Source organism: Aspergillus foveolatus (assembly GCF_047715535.1).
Source record: "Aspergillus foveolatus strain CBS 279.81 unplaced genomic scaffold BDW70scaffold_7, whole genome shotgun sequence".
In the NCBI taxonomy this organism is placed as follows: Eukaryota; Fungi; Ascomycota; class Eurotiomycetes; order Eurotiales; family Aspergillaceae; genus Aspergillus; species Aspergillus foveolatus.
The window spans coordinates 583,617-604,755 of NW_027396071.1; the positions used below are offsets into that span (position 1 = coordinate 583,617).

Genomic DNA, 21,139 nt, shown 5'->3' on the forward strand with positions numbered 1-21,139 from the left:
CGGCATTGGATGGTCAATGCCTTAACGGCGGGGTGGCTGGTAACGTGGTAGTAGTGGCTGTGTCTTCAGGTGGCAGAGAATAATCACGTGCTTGCCGCTCTCCGATCGGGAAGGACGCCTGCGGCGGCGGGCGACGGGCCAAGTAGACTATCTCGTCATCGCTAATGCTCTCAACCTCGCTCGAATCGATATCCATGGGCATTATGCTCGCTTCTTAAGCATATATTCCCTCGCCAGCGTTCATTCCTTTCTTAGACCTATCCTGAAGTGGTTGATACACCATCCGACAGATACGTCTCCTATTGTTGTCTCCTTATCGATTAGATTCACCCTTTTCCGGAGTCCTTCATCGCACTCGGTCGGCGCTCAATAATTGCGGACCGGCCTTCTCATTCGCTAGAACAACGCCCGAAGATTATTGTCTCAATCGTGCCCTTGCTATCTGCAATATGACCGGTCCTATGATACAGGATCGCACTAGCGAGTTCCAGGCAATCCTCGGTCAAGCCCAGAAACGCGCGGCGTCATCGAAAGTTGGGTCTCAGCGGCAGGCGCTATTATCGGACTCTCAGCGACAACAGGCGAATGGATCTCCCAACGGGACTGCAGCAGGTGGCAAGAGGAGGTCAGAGTTTGCTCGACGCGCGGCGGAGATTGGACGAGGAATCACGGCGACGACGGCGAAGCTCCGGAGATTAGCAGAACGTGTGTACTGCTAGAGTATCCCTAAATGCGTTTGCTAACGCTGCGTTAGTTGCGAAACGAAAGACCCTCTTCGACGACAGGCCGGTCGAGATTTCCGAGTTGACCTATGTCATCAAGCAGGACCTTGCGTCGCTAAATCAACAGATTGCCTCATTGCAAGCACTCACACTTTCACAACATCCGAAATCCAACCGGTCAAAAACGGATCAGGAGGGGGAGCACAATGATAATGTAAGTTGAAGTGGGGATACATTGATAAGTTGCTAACGTAGGTTAGGTTGTTGTTATGTTACAAGGGAAACTGGCAGACGTGGGTGCAAATTTCAAGGATGTTCTCGAGGTCCGCACCAAGAACATCCAAGCATCGCGATCACGGACAGAGAACTTCGTCTCATCCGTTTCGTCCAAGTCACAGGCTGCTCTAGACCCACAGCGGTCTGATTCTCCGCTATATCCCTCTGGGCGAAGAACACCGCAGCCCGGAGGCTCCTCGGATCTTTTAACCCTGGAGCCGTCAAATCCCTCTCCTCTAGGCCGTCCGTCCATGCAGTCTGACCAGCAACTTCTGATGATGGAGGAGGCCGAGTCAAGTAACTCGTACATACAGTCTCGTGGCGAAGCAATCGACGCAATCGAGCGGACAATCAACGAGCTAGGGGGCATCTTTGGTCAGCTAGCGCAAATGGTCAGCGAGCAGTCTGAGATGATCCAGCGGATAGATGCCAACACAGAAGATGTGGTGGATAACGTCCAAGGAGCACAGCGCGAACTAATGAAGTACTGGACACGAGTATCGGGAAATCGATGGCTAATCGCTAAGATGTTTGGGGTTTTAATGGTAAGTCTTCTCTGTGCATCTGATATACGTGAATGCTGACAGATCGCTTGTAGATTTTCTTCCTTCTCTGGGTATTGATCTCAGGATAGATGCACATACTACTTGTTTTAATAGTGTATTAATATTGGGCTGCGTTTCGTCTCTACATTTCAACGAATGACGCATATCCTATCTGTATCCCCTGATGCTCTTTCATTCTTGCTTTGTCTTGCAATTGGCGCACCTAGATCTCGATGCGAATTTTAGGCACCTAACACTGACCAGTGAATTTCTCTTCTTTGTTCAGCTTTTCTCTGGTGTATACCTATGAACAGTGAATCCCATAGATCGAGGCCATGATAAATTCGCTATTTGTATGCGAAAAGTCTTAACTTATACATGGGCGTTCAACTAGGTCTTTTCTGTTATCAACAGTTTTAAGATTAGTCATGAAATTTCTCCCCATGGTGATAACAGGTATTCGAATCGGTATGCACCTAAAGCGTCAGCCAGGTATTGCGCTGCTTTGCTTCGTTGCGGGCGTCGTTCGGTTAGGGCTGGATTGCTTGTTTTGCTTGGGCTAGACCCGCCCAGCTTGTGTTCGAATACGTGAGGCAAAATATGGGAGGAGAGACGATATACTACTAGTACTGAGTTGGTGAAGGAAGATAGTGATGATTTGCGTACAGTTTTCGGGATGTGGCAGGTAAGGGCTCAGGTTCGAACGGCTTTCGCTGGATTGGAGTTGCTCTAGCACTTCTCTTTTAATGTCCGCATTCAGGAATAATACGAGACGATGAGGTTAACGCACAGTGATGATTGAAATAATAAGTGCTAGCGGTCATAACGAATGGCTCGTATTCGAACTGGTAACTATCGCTCATCGTGAAGTCGTAAGATAAACAAGGACCATATGGGTCACATGACAAGAGCTTAAGCATAGATAAGGAAGATATAAATAAACATGTGCAGTGAAAGAAGTAATAGCAGGAAAGCAAGGCAAGGTAGGCCTCATACAGAGCAATCGCCCTCTTTCTTGCTGCGTTCCCCCTTCCACACAAACCAACTGGCCGTGATGATGAGCTTAATGCACATGGCAAACCAGAGACTCGCCGCCATCTCGGTCACCTTGGATAGACCCCCGGCTGTCATGGCGCCGAGGAAGAGCGCGACGAATCCACCAATTCGCCGGTTGCGTTTGCCGTTCGCCCTCAACGGAGCGCTTAGCTCTGGGTCGACGAGTAAGTCGCAAAGGAGGGTAGTAAGTACGACAGTGGGGAGCTCATCAAACTTTAGGATTCGGGATGCGGTGATCTGCCCAGCAGCCTGGAAGGCTAGCAGCGAGATAGGTAGCACTTGCATCCATTGAATTGGAGCTCGAGGATCTTCGGGCCTTGGGTCTACAACTCCCAGTTGCACCAAGAGCGCGGCTACCAGGATGCATATTGTTTGCACACCAAAAGAGAGTACCAACGAGTATCGACGACAGGCACCCAAGGCGCGGCCTACACGGATGAATATGACGTTTCCTATGAGGAAGACTGCAAGGGCAATCAAGGATTTGGCCCAGAGATAAGCGGGGTATGCGGGTTGGCCGGAGACGCCTAGAGCTATGAAGACCGTGTTTCCTGAATCTGTCAGAGGACATACTTACATGGTTCCAACAATAGGGTTGCTCGCTTACCTGTTTGCATACTGGAGAAACTTCCCCATGCGTTGAAGGACAGACCGTCGACAAGACCACTGACGAAGCCACACATAACGAGGAAGATGTCGGTGTGGTGGGTATCGACGTTGCATTTCATGTGCCTGGAGAAGCTGGATTGCCATGATACAGGCTCCTCATCGGAGAGTGTAGCTGTATTGCCAGCAAGAGAAACAGTAGTACTGCCCCCTACAGACCATAACCCGCCCGGGTATTTGGAATCATCTTGCTGCCCTGGTGGCCCCGTCGCAGTATCATCCCAGTATGTAAGCCGGTTGTTGCTTGTATTCGGTGCCGCTGGAGCGCTCCCTAGCGGGGCGGTCTCTATCTCTGTCATGGCCCTAGGGGTGTGCTGCATAATAACGGCAACGAAAGGAAGGGAGAAGGCCCGGCGTTCGACTGTAAGGCTTATTGATATGGCACGGAGAAGTATAGATAAGATTCTTCAGTCAAGCAGCCACAGGGCTTGTGGATCTGAGCAAGCTATTCTGAGAGATATTGACAGATTCGGGCAGGTTCTAGCCTGCTGGGCGCAGGTGGCACTCAATATATGATCATGTTGTCCCTATCTGGCTGACGTCCGGGACAATCCCTCCTTCAAAATGGGTCCGCTCTGACTGGGATACCGCATGAGAATCAATAGCGAGGACGCCAAGAGAAAAGCCCTAAACTCATCAGCCCAACTCCGACTCAGACGAAAAAACAAGGTGCATGCTCGTTGATCTATCAGGTATCCGGAGTATAACCGAGCATGACCGTCCAGACCCGCGTGTTTGATGTTACACCGCTGTGTTTCAAAGGTGGCCGTATGGGTAAGGAATCGCATAACATGCATCCAAGCAGGTGGCGGAACGGTAACGACCGACTGGATAGCCTTTACCTGTTTACCGGCTGACCCCTTTCGAGGCTCCCCGGCTCCGGTGCATCTCGATTCCGTATCAAAGGGGCGTGCTTGGCCGGTTTCTTGGCGCATTCCGTCATGGCCTGGCCCATTTTCAGTTCAAGGAACTGTCGAGAGAGGTGGCAGTGACACTGAGATAAGTCAGATCCGTGCCCAATAAGATCCTGAGTGTCGATTCAGACAAACAGTCATTTGCCATGCAAATCGCTCGTTATCTTATGGCCGATCAGTGGGGTCCGCCAAGGGAGAGACGTCGGGAGAAGTCCTGATGTTGTAGGCAGCTTCATTCTCTGTCCGAAAACGGGACGGTCGAAGCTGTAACATCTTGGTGGAGCGCTTGGCGAAGAATGATGGGATCTCGTGGTGACGATAGCCGACGGGAGATACCGTGACAGAGGGATCTGGAGAAGAGGAGAAGCGGAGTGCCTGGGGTTGAAGCTGGGCTGCTGTGGGAGCGAGGCGGAGAGAGACCGAAAGCAAGGTTGAAAGATCACGCAGAGGCGTCCCGGTGAAACCATCAGCCCGCCTTTGGCCACCACCACCACACCTTCTTTCTTATCTCCGCTCTCAACTTCTTCGATCGTCTCTTTCTCCCAGTTTATTCCTTTTGTCGGGGCTACTGTCAGGCCTATTCTTCGTAGTTTAGGACTTTGCACCGCCCCTTTGGTCTCTAATCTATAAGCTGCCAAGAGGATCGCCAGCTCTAAGGACCGGCGTCTCCACTAGTCGCTTGACCCAGCGTGAACCTCAATTTAAGCCAGCGACAAGACGAGTGGCTTCCCGAGTGCTTGGCTAGATGTCGGATCTGGGATTCCTAACCCGTGGTTCCCTGCCTAGACTCTTGTCGAATTCCGTCAGACACAGCCCCAGTTGCCATGTGCCCAATGCCTGACGCAGTTGGTTGACCGCGTCTGCGCTGACGAGCTGACCCGTGCTGGTTGGGTATGAAGGTGAGCGCCGCTTGGCGGTCTCTAGGAGACGAGACGAAAACAAATTCCAGCGAGGCGGAATCCAAGGATCAGGGGTCGGTTGCCCACAAGGTCATCGGCAATTCCTTTATCTCGTTACTTTAAATCCTATGAGCTAACTTACCTACTGAGCCTCTACAGTACTGAACCAAGGTATAAGAGCACAGCTTTTCCGTAAACAGAAAGAGAAAAGAGTCCGGCTTTGAGATGTCGACGCCCAAGCGAAGGTTTTGGCTCTCAGCGAGTATCGGCCTGCGCCAAGGATATTTTTTCCGGTATAACATGCGCCTTGCGGAATTATCACGTCTCAGGTCGCCATCACAGGCGCATACGTCTGACTCGGTCATCAGTCATCATGTTCCGGGTACGATGGAGAATGACCGAGCCATGCTTGGTGGCTGATTTGCGGCATGAGTATGTAGAAGACGACGCAGCTTTCTCTTCCATTGGCCGTGAATCAGCTTGGCGAGCTTCTTCCGTCACCATTTTAGGCGGGATCCAAGTCCACGGCTGCGTCGATCTTTGAACAGACCCGGCAAACTTATCATCCTTCAGGAGGCACCACGGTTTCCTCCATGCTTGTTGGTGCGTTCTAACTGCATCTCACCCTCGCGCCGATTATTCCCGATCTTTCAGGAGATAGTTCTACTCGCCGAGCTATTGTGTCCAGTAATACAACGACCGTGGCGCAGAGGTCATACTTCAGCGTTTCGCTCTTAGCTCTTGCAGTTTCATGTCAGTGCGTCATCTCCTGGGCTTATCTATGAGGTGCGACGCATATACCTTTTTGGGTCTTTGATCCACTCTGAAACCTGTCTGTCTCGGCAGCGGGGCGGCGGAGTTGGAATCTATTCACAGTCCGTACCGGCGCGGGGTGGCGTCTGGCTAGGGACCCTAACTTCAAGCATAGTTCGTCCACTTGATAAGGCATTGTATTGACATAATATTGCGGAGTAATCGCTAACGACTTTTACAAGCATAGGGAAAGTGGCCCGACCAATGGATTGTCAGGATGCGGCAGTATTTCCTAATTTGAGCACAATATACTCCGCACCCCGGCACTTTTCCCTGTCATGCATACTATAGAACGAGCTCTTGGAGTTACGCAAACCTTCCATGATGTTTCGAAGTGAAGTGGCTTTCCAGCTATACGCAAACCCTGAGCAACGATGGCTTTTACACATGACAATAGCGAGAGCTAAGAGCTGCCTACTCCATACAATCGCGATCGGGTACTACCATCTCAAGCAACTCGGATAATCCAAACTCTCCCCCAGTGGTGCAGTAGGTGGATACGATTTGCCGGTCAAGGCTCGACGAGGGATGGCGAGGGCTGTGCAATGCCCCAGACGGGAAATATCCGTCTCCAACACAAGATCTCCTGCCTAGGCAACATTCACCCTGCAAGCCTAAAGAGCGTGGGGGTATGAAATGGTCGACGTAATCCAGCACCGGTCCTTATCCCCGCATTTTGAACTAGATTATCTCTGCATTGACTGGATTGACTTGAGCAGGGCTTGCAGTAGGATTTCGTCCTTGCCGCATGTTTATCGTCCTTCCGTGCCGCGTAACAGGGTCTTCTACACGATGGAGCTGCAAGACCGACCGTGGACTTGAGGGGTTGCTGCCTGGCTGTACTATTATAACTGACTAAGGCGAGGTAATCTTAACCGTTTCCAAACATGCAAATCGTGTCAACTTTTCATGAAGACAAGCAGATACCTTGTTCTGTTGCGTCAATCCATCACTACGAAGCTAGCTTGAGTCAATACGACATTTGCGGTAATCTCTTAAACGAACATCGTCTGCTAACAAGCAATAATTTGATTATCGTAGCAGTGATCACCTTCCGGCCGGGGAATACCTGCGAGCTACAAAGTTCTCCGAACACTTTGCCCTAATCTTGCCGACATTCTAGCCCTTAAGTTGCGGCACAACGTAGCCGCGATTAACTCACCAGCTGCTTCCTGCAAGTTTATCATGGAGGTCCGTTCATATGTGAAAGCAGCGGGATGCCCTTACTCGAGCTTCAGCATATGCGTATTCACGCGTTAGGAAACTCCTGGTTTTCATAGCGAGTCGCGCAACGCCTATGCAGCATTTGTGTGTCTTAAGGTATGCTAGCTCAGGCGCTCATGCTCCGCCAGTATTAACACAGCCTTTTCAATTTTCAAAGCTGAGATACAGATCAACCTCGGAATGACCAGCATCATAAGACCTCTCCCACCGAGGAATAAGCCAACTCGAGCACTTGCGCTGAGACAGCATTAGGCGCGCGGAGGCTCGACCTCGAGCATCACACGAATTTCCAAGTACCATTGCTCGTGGAGATTATTTCGAGAAGGGTTCGCGTCAAATCACCCGTGGATAAGTGGCTTCATCCTCTGAGAGTGCGGGCCGTTGCTGCGAAAAAGCTCCAAACAGCCTATCCCTGAATATTCGATAACCTTAGGCAGTAATTCCGGTTGCAGAACAGCATTTAGAAGGACATGAGGAGACCAGAACGTTATCTGTGATGCTCAAAAGACGGTTGAGCGCGACTTCGAATGACTACGTGAAAATCTTGAACCGAATAAAGGCACATTAGCGTCAGCCCTGTATAGATCGACCCACCATATGATTGGATTTGAAATTCGACCCGCCCCAGCCACACCCGCTATCCCAAAAATAGCCCGCCAGACACATATCCCAGCCACACGCTAAACCTTTTTAAGCAAAGAATCATCAGCAGACGCGTAGACTAGGCGCCAATTTATCTAGAAATAAAGCTGTCCAAAAACTCTTTTGAACGTCTTTATAACATCATTTGAGTTGGAAGCCTTCAACGGGAAAAGCTAGGCCAAACGATATCATAGCGATGGCACCGTACTATGCCCTCCTTACTGACCGCGGCGTCGCCGCAGAGTCCCATTCTCATCTCTACAAGCGCGATCTCACAGTCAACCACACCCAAGCCGTCACTCTCGGCGTGATGGCTGCCTATGTCGTGGTGATAGCTATACTCTGGAATGTGCCGTATCTGCGGTACTCACTGTGGCCGTTCAAAGTGCGCCTTTAACCCTCTCCGTCCTGTCTACCATACTAGCAAACTAACAAAACAAGATGCTAGTAATCGCCTTCCACGAATTCGGCCACGCCATAACTGCCTGCTGCACCGGCGGTCGCGTGAAATCCATCTCACTGGACCCCCACGAAGGCGGCGTCACGCACATGCAGGGCGGGATGGCCGCAATCACGCTGCCAGCGGGGTATCTGGGCTCCTCAATAATTGGGGCACTGCTGATCTTCGCGGGTTTCAATATCATTGCCAGCAAAGTGGCGAGTATTGTGCTGGGTGTATGCTTTTTGCTCACACTTTGGTGGGCGAGGAGGGACCTCTTGACGATCGTGACAGTCTTGTTGGCGGTGGGGTTGTTGGTTGCGTGCTGGTTTATTGCGCATGGGGAGGCACTGAAGTGGGTTGTTGTATGTTTCCCCCCTTCTTTGCGGTATCGTGAGAGGTTACACTCGTGGGTGCTGACGGATGATCGATTTGTAGTTATTCATTGGCGTCATGTCCGCGCTGTATAGCGTTTGGGATATTGTGAGTCTTTCCTTCACCCCGGATCCTACCTCTACCTAGCTCCGCTAACGGGAGGTTGTTGCAGTGCGACGACCTCATCCTCCGCAAAGTGAATTCCTCTGACGCAAGTGTCTTTGCGCAGCGCTATGGCGGATCCTCACGCTGCTGGGGTCTTCTTTGGTCCCTGGTCTCTCTCATTTTTATCGCTATTGCGATTGTTGCAGCAATAGCTGCGTTTCCGCAGTCGTTTAGCCAACAGGAGGATGATTCGAAAAGTTTCTTGCCGACGAAGTTCTAGGCGCTTTAGCTGGTTGATATATCTTTTTGTGGTTATGCGAAGCATTCATGATTGACGACAAGTGGGAGTTTCGGCGTGTAATAGGTTTCAAATTCCAGGCGCTAGGTGACTGGCGGTACATCAGGTCCTTTTTTGATTATTTCTGGCTTTAAGATACCACAACTCAAGAGTTAGCGAGTGAAATTAAGCTTAGAGCATCATTGCCTACAGTTTTGGCGGCAAACAGTTAGCGGGGAAATAAGTAATGTAAGGCCGCAAAAAGAGAAAGAGATGGCTTTAAGAGGGCTTGAATTGAATCTACCCGTTTCACTATCTAATTATGTATCAGACTCATGTTTGTACAGTCCACCAGGGCGCACCAAGCACTTGCTAGATTCCATCAATATCCTTGCGCTGGAGGTGAGCAAGTTGAGATGGATGAAACAAACCTGTGCATACAAAACACCAGACGCCGATACCAATCATTAACAATGAAGGAAAATATTTAGGGAATTGGGTATCTCGTAGAATTCTTGCCCGTTAACGGTGGCATACGTCCGCCTCCTCCGATGGCGGCCCGAAGGTCAAAGTCGGGGTTATTCTCGAGTAGGACGTCGCGCTTCTGTTGAACAGCTTGTGCCGGCATAGGGGGCGGACGCCACCTGGGGTTGATTGGCCGCTCCGATATTGACGTGAAATGGCTTACTTCGCTAGCAGCAGGTGAGCCCGGACGTTCCACCCCATTTTCCTTCAATTTTTGCTCACCAGAATTGCCTGGCGTCAAGACAGAAGGTACTCCTGAGTTACCAACTGCCGACTCGTTCCGACTCGTGTACACCGGGTCCTCATCTTCGTAATACATACTACCTGACTGGGAACGGACATGCCGTGGTTGATTAGGTTGATATGGCAAGTTTGGCTCGCTCGACTGGTATGCTTGCGGTCCCCAATTCCTACGGGGGGGCACATATGACCTGGGTGAAGCGATTAGTTAGCTATTTCCTGAGAAACAGAGAAGTTGAGCAGCCATACTGTGTGCGGCTATAAAGGCTCGTGGGGCTAACAGGCTCGTGCTGATTATCAATGGAAATGGCGTGGAGTTGTTGCTGCTCAGGGATTCCATCCTGAGCATCCGCCTCATGTCGCGGCTGCGGCATCATTTCAATAGCTTGGCCAGCTGGGCCCGGAGCTGCTGGCACCGCCATTGGCCCGGGAGTACGCTGGCGTGGTGAAAGTCCACGATATCCGTACTCATCTTCACCCATTGCGCGTGCGTTGGAACCATATCCACCCGCTGTCGGTTGCGGCCGGTATCCTCCACGTGCCATCGGTCCTGCAGGTCCGCCGCGCATTGGGCCCATATAACCACCCCGCCCGGGGGGAGGAGCACGAGAATTGGGCCCGTACGGGCCTCCGTAAGGTCCGCCACGACCAATTCCTCCGCGATGTGGATACCCGCCACGGCCACGTGTAGCAAATCCTGTAGGAGGCCCTCTTCGGGGGTCCGAATATTGGTCACGCACTCTGGAGTCTGGAGGTGGTGGTCCAGGAGGTCCAGGCGTACGCATTCTAGGTGCGGAGTTGTAGGCTCCCGGTGGTAACGGGTTCCCAAAATCATCCCGAGGAGCGTTATAAGGAACTGGATCTCCGGGAATTCGCGACTGATATCCAGCGTCCTGGGCGCTCGGGTCGCTGTGGTTATTTAGAGGTGTACGATCGTCGTCACTTGAACGCGTGTTTGTGCGAAAGGTGGCGAACGTAGGCCCGGATTCTGAGCTTTGAGTTGCAGCGACGAAGGTCTCTTTGGCTTCAGGCGCGATTGGCTTGCTCTCGTTCAATGCAGCCGCAGCAGCGTTCTGGCGATTATAGTAGTTCTGCCCACTCATTTCGGCATTTTCTGCGATGCGCCTCTTGCGAGCCTTGCGACTGACCAGAGTCCGGCGCATGGCACAAGTGACGACACCGCAAGTGACCAGGATAATAGTCGCGGCGAGAACTATCCAGCCACCCCATGACAAATGCGGCACAAAGAGCAGTATATCGACCAGGAAAGCAAGCAACGAGACGAGAAGAGTCGGAAGGAGCAAAATCAACAAGGCCAGTAAGTAGCGAGGCGAATGCGACGGAGCGTGCAAATGAGCCGCAGCAGCGAGACAAAGGCAGATCAAAGTGAGAAAAGCAGCGATCGGGTGGACGATAAGGATGGAAGAAAGTGATCTCCGCGCGTCGGATGGGAGGTTAAAGTCGCTGTCCGTACTTCCGGTGTTTTCGATTTCCTCTGCGCTAAGATTAGCGACCTCAGACCTGAGGGGTAAACGCAACAAACCTGTGGTATAGCCGATGTGGATCGCGGTGCAAGTGCCAGCTTTGCAATAACCGAAGACCCCGTACTCGACATTGTCAAAAGTCGCCAACGGAATACTCTTGACAATAGGAGTCGATATCACGGAGAGAAGAAGGAGGACAAAGGCGATTAGGAGAAGGATGGTCAATGGGGTTGCCGGTTTGAGCAACATTGCGACCACGAGACAACCGCGAGGCTGCTCGACCGTCGAACAGAGTGTAGGGAAACGAACGTCAGGTACTGCCCCCAGACAGCAGCTCGCCCAAGCGGAATAATAAACTCTAAAAGTATAGCATTGAGCGTGGCATTGATTGCAGCAGCGCTTCTCCTGGAAGAAACTGTGGGTGAAAGGAGGTAAGAGGGCGAAGGAGAGCCAGGAGGGACGGCGCCAGTACGGAGTAGCGGCAATAAGGCAGAAGCGAAGAGCTCTTGTCCAGACAAGAGAAGATAAGCAAAGAGAAAAAAGAGCCTGTAATGAATGGAGAGAATAGTTGTACTAAGGTAGTAGTAACTGGCTAGCGACGATGGTAAATGGTGGAATAAGGTATAAGCATGACGGCGGCTTGATTGATTGTTTAAGGATGGCGTCGGCGAGTTGGAGGAAAGACTGAATAGTTAGTTAAGAAGCGGGTCTTAGTCATCGACTGTCTCAATTTCCATGATATGCCTGCCCACTTCCTTTCTTCTGCTATTGTGTGATCTACAGTTGAAATTCACTTGACATTATGAACATCTTCAAAATGTTTAGTAGACTGTGACTTGCGTCTACATAAAGACACTAGAATTCTTCCTCGAGTAGGAATCGCTTCCTCCTGTGGTGGCTGAGCCCAGATTAGAACAAGCGATACCTTTTTAACGCATCCACTACTCACAGACTTCACCATGATTCGCTGTCCGCTAAGGAGGAGAGCACGAGTTTACCAGGTCGAGTTCCACCACTGCTTGCCGAGACTGTTGCTGTGCGTACCAGCTCGCTGAAAAAGAAAAACATCACGAAAGGTAGAGCCTTGCTGCATCCAGACTCAGTCAGCTGATTTACAAGCTGTGACACAGTGAATGCTCCCTTGGATATCGTGTCGGCCAGCGCGCTAAGAGGTGGCTGCTTTTGCCGCAAAGACGCTTGACCCAAGACCATACCCGAGTAAGATCAGCTATACGATAATTATGATCGGGTCTCAAACCGGTGTTGTGGAAATTAATGACGCGACGCTTTTCTCCACGACGGGAACCGGCCAGCCTTCCCGCAATCAATCTTGAGAGACTGAAACAAATCAATTGGATGGACTCCGTCGTGATACGCGATGATACCCTTGGTTTAGCTCCTTTTCCCGACTCTTCGACAAGAGTTGTTTTAAGATAGTGGGACGTGGAGTCGACACTGCAACGACGCAATCCAGTTTCACGACTCTACGCTCTAGGCCCTCACCCGCGTTGCCAGAGGCTCCGCAGCTCCACCTGGCACCGCCGCACCGGCCTGCGATTGACAGCTTGTGGACCCTGGGGTTTAAGTTGCAAGAAGTTTAGCTCATCTCATGGAGTCAGCAAACATTGTGTGGGTTTCGGGGTTCAGAAATAAAGACCGTGCCTTGACCGAGGCCTAGCTGATCCTCTTTGTGCTCTCATGCGGCGGTTTGCTCTGCCAGGATGGTCTAGGTGAGCCTAAATTCGAGTTTCATCGTCTACGGAGCACTGGCGGGTTTCTGGTGAGACAGCAAACACTCGCGGTCGCTATTTGCAATTGGTAGGTTCGGCCAATTCCAATAGTAGGCTCGCAGGCGCTCCAAGTTCTGGTGGTGATTTTTCTGCTGATGATCGAGGTGGACTATTGAAGACGCCACACTATGGAGTATTATACCCGACTAGTGTTTGCTAGATCAGCCAGGCTTCTACTTCAAAGTCTGGAAACAGCCTGACATATAACCAGGTTTGTTTTTCGAAACACTAACTGCAGTATGTAGAACCTCGAACCTATCCTCTCTAGGCCTGCAGTCGAGACATAAGTTGACAGCTATACGACGGGTTGTATCCGTAACCGCTCCATTCTTACATCAGACGCCTTTTCCCCTGGCGACCCACTGGTCTGCTAGCCTGCCAAGCCATCTATCCCACGCGATGATCGCTCTGTCTTTGTCGATCATTGAGCATGTAGACTTGCTCTGAGCTTGTCTTCGCTCGCAGGGAAATTTGTTGGCTCTCTCCTCCAGCGGAAGCTTCGCTTTTGGAAATTACGGGGGATAGTAGCATGAGGACGCGTAGCGTATTGATGTTTACCCGTATCAAACACCTCGAATACTGCTGCCCACAAAAATCTGCTGGTGTGCTGCACCGTCTGGATAAGGGTCCTGGGATTCCGTACCAAGCCCCATTATGCGCTGACGCTGGCGCATCGACCCCGTTAGAAATGGGGTTGCGTAAGAGAGTGTTCCCATGGGGAACTCCCAGTTCCGGACTTCTCTTTGCTTTTCTTGCGCTTTCCTTAAGCACTTTCTTCTTTCATATGAAGACCCTGGGTGCCCATCGCTTTTCAGCCCGACGAGGCAAATCGGCAGCATATAAACCTATCGCAACAACTCGTTAGTCAAGCAGAATCAAAACGAGACATTCTCAACAAAGATCAAATGTATGCCTTCTGGAGAACGCCTTGGATGAAATCCAAAGTCAGCGTGAGCGACGACCAGCGTGACCATCTACTCGCTGAAAACCGAGATGTCGACTATCGACCGGAAAAAGGAACTCCTTCACGGGTTGCCAACACTCAGGAGCGCTATGTTGGTTTTGGCATCGGGGGTGCTGGCAATATTCGCAGGTTTGACTCCCTTAGTTGTGTATGTACCTGGGTATGTGGTTTTGACGTCTCGATTAAGGGTAAAACCGCGTGGGGTGGCTATGTCAGCCGGTGAAGCCAAAGATCAACGAACCTGAAATGATAGACTGACGAAGATATGGGAAGGGGATAATCTCCGGAAAGAGTTCTGGACTTGGGTATGGAATCCGGAAGAGAATGTGGTACATGTTTTTAATATATCTTCAATATATCTTCGGAATGCTGGGCGAGCACCTCATTCTTACGACCTACCACCTCCTCTTCTTTAAACCCATAATGGAAGTCATCCCAACCTTTTGTGCCACTACCATTTTCTTTGCTGGACAATATTTGCCCAGTTTCAGCATGGGGTTGATGTCTTCAGCCGTGAGGTGCAGGAAATCCTCGTCTCAGTTGTACGTCTCGCCTTCTAGAGCGACCTAGGGGTAACGTGGACTTTTGGTCTGCCCAGAATTTGAACAGCGATTGCTAGAAACAAGATATGTCTGACCGAAATGACATCGTCATAGACGCTCCTTTCTGTCTACACCGACATCGATGGTAGATACGGAGACCAGAAGCTGGATTCCCAGCATGGGTTGTCGCGAGGGTGATATCGACCTGGATCTCATGCCGGCCCCAGTCAAGGTATGCAGGAATCTTGTAGACTTGGCCAGACCATATAAATAATCAAGGGCACATAGCAGGCGTCTCTGATTCCCTCCGCCTCTCTTGCACCAATATTTTACCGGTTATTAAGGCCCCGGACAACAGTTTCCCAGCCTGGTTGCTGTTGTTGTCTCATATGAAAGCTCTGATATAGGGGTCTGCTGCAGTGCTGCAAGTATGGCATTACATACTGCATTTCTCTGGAGATTATTCTCGCTGTTCTGCCTTTGCGCCTGGGCTACCGCTCAGAAAGCGAGGATTAACTTCGTTCCAGGGTTGGTTTCTAACCTAACGCCAGAGTATAGCCCTCCTCGTCCATCGTTAGTATACCCGTCGAGTCTGCTAGACCACGTCATGGTGTGATAACGAACATTAGCAGAGGGATTCCTTTTACTATCCAAAACTACGCCGCACAACCATGGCATGATCTGATCGACGTCACCCACGGGGCGAACAAACCGGCCGCGAACTGCGCAGCTTCCTCAGGGTCTTCTAAATTTTGGTACGAGGAAATTGAGCACAACGGGCAGTCGTCATTTCTCGTTCCGGGATACAAAGACAACTACAAAGTATTTCGAAATGTGGTCACTGACTACGGTGCCGACAATACTGGGCAATCAGACGCATCGTCAGCGATCCAGAAAGCCATCAGAGGTGTGAACATACGAGCCCTATGTTGACCAGGAGAAGCTGACAGACACTTTCTTTAGATGGCCCCTCTGGAGGACCCGCGCGAGATGCCAAAGCAATGGGGTCGACTGGTCAACCCGCCATTATTTACTTACCGGGGGGTACCTATTTACTAGGAGCCGCTCTGCAACTCTACATTGGGACTGTCCTGGTTGGAGACCCAACCAATCCTCCCATTCTAAAAGCAACACCCGGCTTTTCCGGCGACCATATCATATATGCAAAGGATCCGAATTTTGGCGGAACGATCAACTTTTACATAGGCATCAAGAACATTGTGCTGGACTCAACGGGCCTCGATTCAACCTTGCCTATGAATCTGCTTGATTGGACCGTCAGCCAAGCGACTCAACTGGCAAATGTTGGGTTCAATATGCCAGTCGCTTCCCAGCATGTCGGCCTGACCACCCAATACGACTATAATAGCAATATCATTTTGGTATGCAGACCGCTTATTGCATGAGGAACAAAGCTGACCAGCAGAACGACTTATGGTTCAACGGCGGGAACATTGGGATGAAGCTCAGTGGACAGCAGTGGGTGATCAAAAATACCGTGTTTGCCGGGACCACTACAGGTATTGTTGCAGGAGGAACAGACGTTGTTCTCCTAGGCTGTCAGTTCAGCAATGGCAAGATGGGCATTGACGCCACCGGCACATCTGGTTCTCTTACTGTGATCGACTCTAGCGGCGAGGGGCTGGAAAGCTTTGTAATATCCAGCAATCCCAACGGCGCGGGAAACGCAATCGTCTTGGAGAACGTCCAGAATACAGGAACTACAGTGAACCTGGGTGGGCAGGCTGTTTTGAGCGGGAGCGTCCCAAACACTTGGGTCCGCGGAGACATGGTGAGACATCTTCACTATAGCATCGTGGATAGTGGCCGACTGACTGTGCTAATAGTATGCGGCGGGAAGCCCAAACATGCAGCGAGTCAACGGGCAGATGGTGACTACACAACGATCTTCGGCGCTTCTAAACGGAACAAAGTACTTTACCAAGTCACCCCCAACATTTCAGGAATTCTCCAAGGATCAGGTCCTGAATATCAAGTCTGTGCCGGGTAGGCCGGTCTATGGAGATGGAGCAACCGATGACACCCAAAATATCAACGAGATCTTGGCTGAAAATGCCGATTGCAGCGTGATCTACTTTCCCGCTGGGACATACATGGTAACTGATACCATCTTTGTCCCGACCGGAATACGCATTGTTGGTGATCCTTACGCTTCAGTCATCAGCGGTGTTGGTGCGAAATTCCAGGATCCAGTGTCGGTTCGTCCTATGGTCAAATTCGGGTATCCTGGGGATGTTGGCGTCGCTCAGGTCAGCGATATGTTGTTCACGGTCGGAGACATCCTTCCCGGGTGTAAAATTGTCAGTCTTCTAGGACTCTATAGGTTCCATCGCTAACCAGATTCAGGTCGAAGTAAACATTGCTGGCTCGAAACCCGGCGATGTCGGTTTCTGGAATAGCCATATTCGAATCGGCGGCGCCGTTGGAAGCAAAGTCGAAAGCCAGTGTGCGGGTAGTCCAGACAAATGCAAAGCAGCTTGGGCTGCTCTTCATCTCACAAGCACGTCCTCTGCTTACATTGAGAATATGTGGGGATGGACGGCAGATCACGACCTTGACGGCAGCAACGGACAGACCATCTCCACGGGGCGAGGCGCCCTCGTGGAAGCGACAGCTGCTACCTGGCTTGTCGGAACGGGATTTGAGCATCATACGCTGTACCAGTACAACTTTGAGTATGCGCGCAACGTGTTTTCCACAATGCAGCAGAGCGAATCGGCATACTGGCAAGGCCCGGGTAACATGCTAGCTCCTGCGCCATGGCAAGATAACATGATTCCAAGCGACCCGAAATTCGCGCAATGTGCTGCAGACGACGCTCTGTGTCGGATGGGGCTGTTTGAGCGGATCCATGCTTCTTCAAACTTGTTCCTTTACGGTGGGTGCAACTGGGTGTTTTTTAACAATAATAGTAACTGCAACGCGCCCAGCGGGAAGTGTCAGAAGAATGCTATTCAGATCACGGACTCATCGGCGGTTTATCTCTATGGGACAAATACCAAGAGTACAATCAACATGGTGCTCAGTGGAACCCAGGCGATTGCGACGGAGGATGAAAATGCCGGTGGCTGGGGAGGAGTCATTGCCGCTTATCTGTACTCCGTTTGACGTTGCGAGTCCCAACAAGCGGTGGATGTTGTATGATCAAATTTTCTCCTGCTGTCATACTACTGTCAGAACTTCAAGGGGTTGAAGCAGGCCACCCAGGAGCTACGACTCACTGTTCTGCGGCGGCCATCGACGTGGATGGGAAGGGCAGCAGCGCATACTAAACTCAGATGTATCTTACTAGCTTACGATATTTCTCGCGGAACCAAAAAGGCAATGTTAGATTATGGACACTAGTAAATCGCATCAAGGAGCCGTAATGACGTTGCTTGGGCCGAAAGGTAGGTCTCCCTGCCTTGGCCACCTTTGCCAACTCAACACTAAAGAGACAACTCCAACACTTGAGCTCAACCCGACCAATCACGTTATTACGTCTCAGAATCATCTCCAATCACCGGCTGTGATATTGTGTCCCGCGATTTCCAGTTCAATCGCCTCATTTCGATGTCGGGCTCACTCGTGGGTGGCTGGGCTCGGAGGAGGCTGGCAAACGCACCCATAAGCCAACCGTCTCCCTTTCGAGCCCAGCAATGACAGTTTATCCTCCTATCCTACAATTCTCCAATATAACCGTCAAACTGAGCTTGATTCTTTCTGGTTCTTTTCTCTAGGACCGCAATTCGCACCAGGGAATGTATCTAGACGGCTGCAAGTGAGCTCCCCGCATAATTCCTCGGCCAGCGCCGCCGCCATGCTTGCGCCGGCAGCTGGGAATGTGAGCTTGAGAACAGTCAGCTGTAAGTGTCCCTTTCTGTTCGCCTGCTTCAAGAATACCAGCCTGACAATTTGTAGCAAGCCGACCACAGCTGATTCGCACCGAATCGCAACAATCCGCTGCGGCTTCGGACGATTACTACTCCTTCTCCAGCCGCACACCCACCAGCCGTTCAGCGAGCGGCGGCAGCCGAACTACAGTGGTGCGATATGCAACACCGAACTCCCATCCCGTATCGCGCACTTCATCCCCGGCCGTGTCTCGAACGCTCCTAGCCCCGCCCGCAGCTGTTCCGCGGGCAGAACACAGTCCGATACGACAAGCGGAACAGCGAGAAACTTTCGTGACGCAGATCGACAGCACAACCCAGTCATCCAAGGGTAGAAACGCTCATCTCGGCTTATCTATGGATGGGGCTAGCAGTGAGCCCGTAAGGGACAGCTATGCGGGGCGAGAGCCGACGCCGGGGATGGACGATTCGCCGTACATTCGGTTTGCTATCAACCAGCTCACCCGGGAAGGAGAGGATGATGATCCGAGAGGGTCTGAAGAAAGCGGGCATGAATCGATCCCTCCCGAGCGTTTGGTCTGGGATGGCAGCCTGGGCCATTTTGTTCGCGCCGTGACGCCTGCACCGCAGCAGCAATCACCGCAGAGGGACCCGCAGGCTTCAGTAGACCCGGAGGCTTTTGTTGCCGTTGAGCCACCAGAGGGGAACCTTATCTATCCAGCGCTGGACTTTGTGCCCGTTGTGCTTCGGCCGTGGGCGCTTAGCTTAGCCATCTTCTGCGTTCTGCTGATGATCGCTGGGATTGCGTTCAGCAATATTTGGTCCGAAGACCACGACGGCGTCTGGGGGTACGATGGACGGAGTGGTGCGCGGTACTTTGTTGTGCAATTTCTCCCGCAAATTCTGGGGATCATTATCTCGATTTCGACATTCGTTATCCAAGCCGCCGTATATCGCGTAATGCCTTTTGTGATTATGGCGTCCGAGCGGCCGTATAAAAGTGTCTTACAGGGTCTGCCGATCGTGTCGAAGGGTTTCTTGCTGCCGGACTTTTCGCATTTCATGCATGGCGAGGCGTTAGTGGGGTTTTCCTTGCTCACAATATGGCTTTCAAACTTCATCGCGGTGCCACTACTGAGCTGCTTCTTCCAGGTAAAATGGTTTGTTATAGATGGTGAAGGAAGTTGGCGCTGGGCTGCAGTAAGGCCTGTTGGTTGGACATTGATAGCGGTTTACAGTCTGCTCGCAATAGGGCTTATAACGCTACTGCTACGGTTCCTTCGCACCTGGTCGGGATTGATGTGGGATCCTGTTTGTCTCGCAGACTTGATTACCATCGTCCAGCGGTCGAATGTGCTGCCTGATTTTGAATATACGGAGACTGCTACCAACGTCGGCGAATTGTTGAAGTCGAGAATACTTCGACTGGGCTATTGGCAGCTCTCTCAGGGACGACACAGGGAGATCTTCTACGGTATGGGAGAAACTGGCGGAACAGTTGGTAACCCATCCCTGCATACTCCGCCGAGGAACCGCCGAGAACATTTGTCAAAAGTCTCGTTTGATGCCGAGAGACAAAGCATGACTGGAAAAGATGGGTACGAAGAACTTTATTCATCGACTGTTCGCTACCGATGGGCGCCATGGTTTTTAAGGAAGCCAGCTGTTATTGCGTGGACAGTGATAATCTGTGCGCTATTCGTTGCATTTGTCGTTGTCAGTTTCGTGGACGGCGGGGTTGAAGAAGGCTTCCCTCCACATCTGTCGACTAGGCCGTCGTCAACCGCCTTTTCATCCTCTAATTTCCTGTACAGTTTCATTCCAGCGCTGATCGGGAATCTTTTGTTCCTTGCTTGGCAACATATCGATGTCCACTTCCGTTCGCTGCAGCCTTATGTCATGCTGTCTTCTCCCGAGGGTGCCACTGCGGAGGAGAGCTTATTGCTGGCATATTCTTCCCTTCCACCTCTGCATGTCACCATCACGGCAATCATCAACAAACATTACAAAGTCGCCTGGATATCTCTTTTGAGCGTCCTCTCTGGCGCCATTCCGATTTTGGCTGGCGGCGTCTTTATTGCCCTTACTTACCCAGAGAACACGATTAAAATCACGCCGCTAATGTCTGCTTTTTACGCCATCGTGGCGTTTTGTGCCATTTATATGGTTTCTTTTCTGGCTGTCTGGCCCGGACGCCGTCGCTATCTGCCTCACAGCATCAGCACCCTAGCTGATCAAATCAGTTTCCTATACCAGAGCCCTCTGCTTTCGGACAAGCTCTTGCGGGAGCCACGCAGCAAGACCGACCTTGTCACCCGGTTAGTTATCGCCCCGCCAGGGAACAAGGATTATCCCACATACGGCTTTGGTATTTACGTGGGCCGTGATGGCAGAGAGCACCTCGGCATTGATCGGTACAGTCGACCGGGTCGGGCCGATATGCTTATTACGACGAATTCGATGAAGTAACGTACCTTTATGAAGTGATCATGAGTATGTCACGCGCCTAATGATAATGAGATATGTGATAAAGATTTGCGTTTATGGTGTATTTCTGACTGATAATTGACCCAAACCATGTCAAGAATCTGCATAGCATGGCGTTATTATAAATTGCAATACTTCGTTTCCTCTCAATACCGTATTATCCTTAGGCTGCTTCTTGGTTCTTAGGGCTGGCCCAATCACGTTCTTTCCGCACGTGTTACACGTGACTCAGTGCTGCGCCTCCAAACGAATCAGCCATTCTTTTTCAGAGACTCAAAGACCCGTCTTCTAGTTGACATG

At 51.2% G+C, this 21,139-nt stretch overlaps 6 protein-coding genes across 6 annotated transcripts; 4 read left to right on the plus strand and 2 right to left on the minus strand.

Moving 5' to 3' along the window:
- Nucleotides 1-449: 449 nt before the first annotated feature.
- Nucleotides 450-1,632, plus strand: BDW70DRAFT_157094 (t-SNARE syntaxin; the record flags this gene model as incomplete). The annotated part of the gene is made up of 4 exons (XM_073740290.1): nt 450-705; nt 755-936; nt 983-1,543; nt 1,597-1,632. 4 exons carry the CDS (start codon nt 450-452, stop codon nt 1,630-1,632), a joined length of 1,035 nt encoding a protein of 344 aa, XP_073599256.1.
- A 901-nt stretch (nt 1,633-2,533) lies between these two features.
- Nucleotides 2,534-3,585, minus strand: BDW70DRAFT_148005 (YoaK family protein; the record flags this gene model as incomplete). Its single annotated transcript, XM_073738801.1, has 2 exons — nt 2,534-3,132; nt 3,207-3,585. The coding sequence occupies 2 exons, from the start codon at nt 3,583-3,585 to the stop codon at nt 2,534-2,536; spliced, it is 978 nt and encodes a 325-aa protein (XP_073599257.1).
- A 4,368-nt stretch (nt 3,586-7,953) lies between these two features.
- On the plus strand, nt 7,954-8,956 carry BDW70DRAFT_157096 (M50 family metallopeptidase; the record flags this gene model as incomplete). The annotated part of the gene is made up of 4 exons (XM_073740291.1): nt 7,954-8,142; nt 8,199-8,561; nt 8,635-8,679; nt 8,744-8,956. The coding sequence occupies 4 exons, from the start codon at nt 7,954-7,956 to the stop codon at nt 8,954-8,956; spliced, it is 810 nt and encodes a 269-aa protein (XP_073599258.1).
- A 303-nt stretch (nt 8,957-9,259) lies between these two features.
- Nucleotides 9,260-11,929, minus strand: BDW70DRAFT_130104 (putative pH signal transduction protein PalI). The gene is made up of 4 exons (XM_073735740.1): nt 11,262-11,929; nt 9,968-11,213; nt 9,701-9,909; nt 9,260-9,645 (listed from the first exon to the last, which is right to left on the minus strand). Exons 1-4 carry the CDS (start codon nt 11,449-11,451, stop codon nt 9,638-9,640), a joined length of 1,653 nt encoding a protein of 550 aa, XP_073599259.1. The 5' UTR covers nt 11,452-11,929; the 3' UTR covers nt 9,260-9,637.
- A 1,968-nt stretch (nt 11,930-13,897) lies between these two features.
- BDW70DRAFT_157098 (glycoside hydrolase family 55 protein) lies at nt 13,898-17,627 on the plus strand (the record flags this gene model as incomplete). The annotated part of the gene is made up of 7 exons (XM_073740292.1): nt 13,898-14,104; nt 15,050-15,075; nt 15,128-15,405; nt 15,462-15,880; nt 15,925-16,290; nt 16,346-16,819; nt 16,866-17,627. The coding sequence occupies 7 exons, from the start codon at nt 13,898-13,900 to the stop codon at nt 17,625-17,627; spliced, it is 2,532 nt and encodes an 843-aa protein (XP_073599260.1).
- A 597-nt stretch (nt 17,628-18,224) lies between these two features.
- Nucleotides 18,225-20,995, plus strand: BDW70DRAFT_110696 (uncharacterized protein). Its single transcript, XM_073734525.1, has 2 exons — nt 18,225-18,364; nt 18,420-20,995. The coding sequence occupies exons 1-2, from the start codon at nt 18,319-18,321 to the stop codon at nt 20,819-20,821; spliced, it is 2,448 nt and encodes an 815-aa protein (XP_073599261.1). The 5' UTR covers nt 18,225-18,318; the 3' UTR covers nt 20,822-20,995.
- Nucleotides 20,996-21,139: the final 144 nt, after the last annotated feature.

Excerpts from the sequence above, each read along its gene's own strand:
- BDW70DRAFT_130104 (XM_073735740.1), bottom strand. The coding sequence starts at position 11,451 with ATGTTGCTCAAACCGGCAACCCCATTGACCATCCTTCTCCTAATCGCC. Across the intron at positions 11,214-11,261 it reads CCACATCGGCTATACCACAG|AGGAAATCGAAAACACCGGA; the intron begins GTTTGTTGCGTT and ends ATCTTAGCGCAG. Across the intron at positions 9,910-9,967 it reads AGCCTTTATAGCCGCACACA|GTCATATGTGCCCCCCCGTA; the intron begins GTATGGCTGCTC and ends CGCTTCACCCAG.
- BDW70DRAFT_110696 (XM_073734525.1), top strand. The coding sequence starts at position 18,319 with ATGCTTGCGCCGGCAGCTGGGAATGTGAGCTTGAGAACAGTCAGCT. Across the intron at positions 18,365-18,419 it reads GAGCTTGAGAACAGTCAGCT|CAAGCCGACCACAGCTGATT; the intron begins GTAAGTGTCCCT and ends GACAATTTGTAG.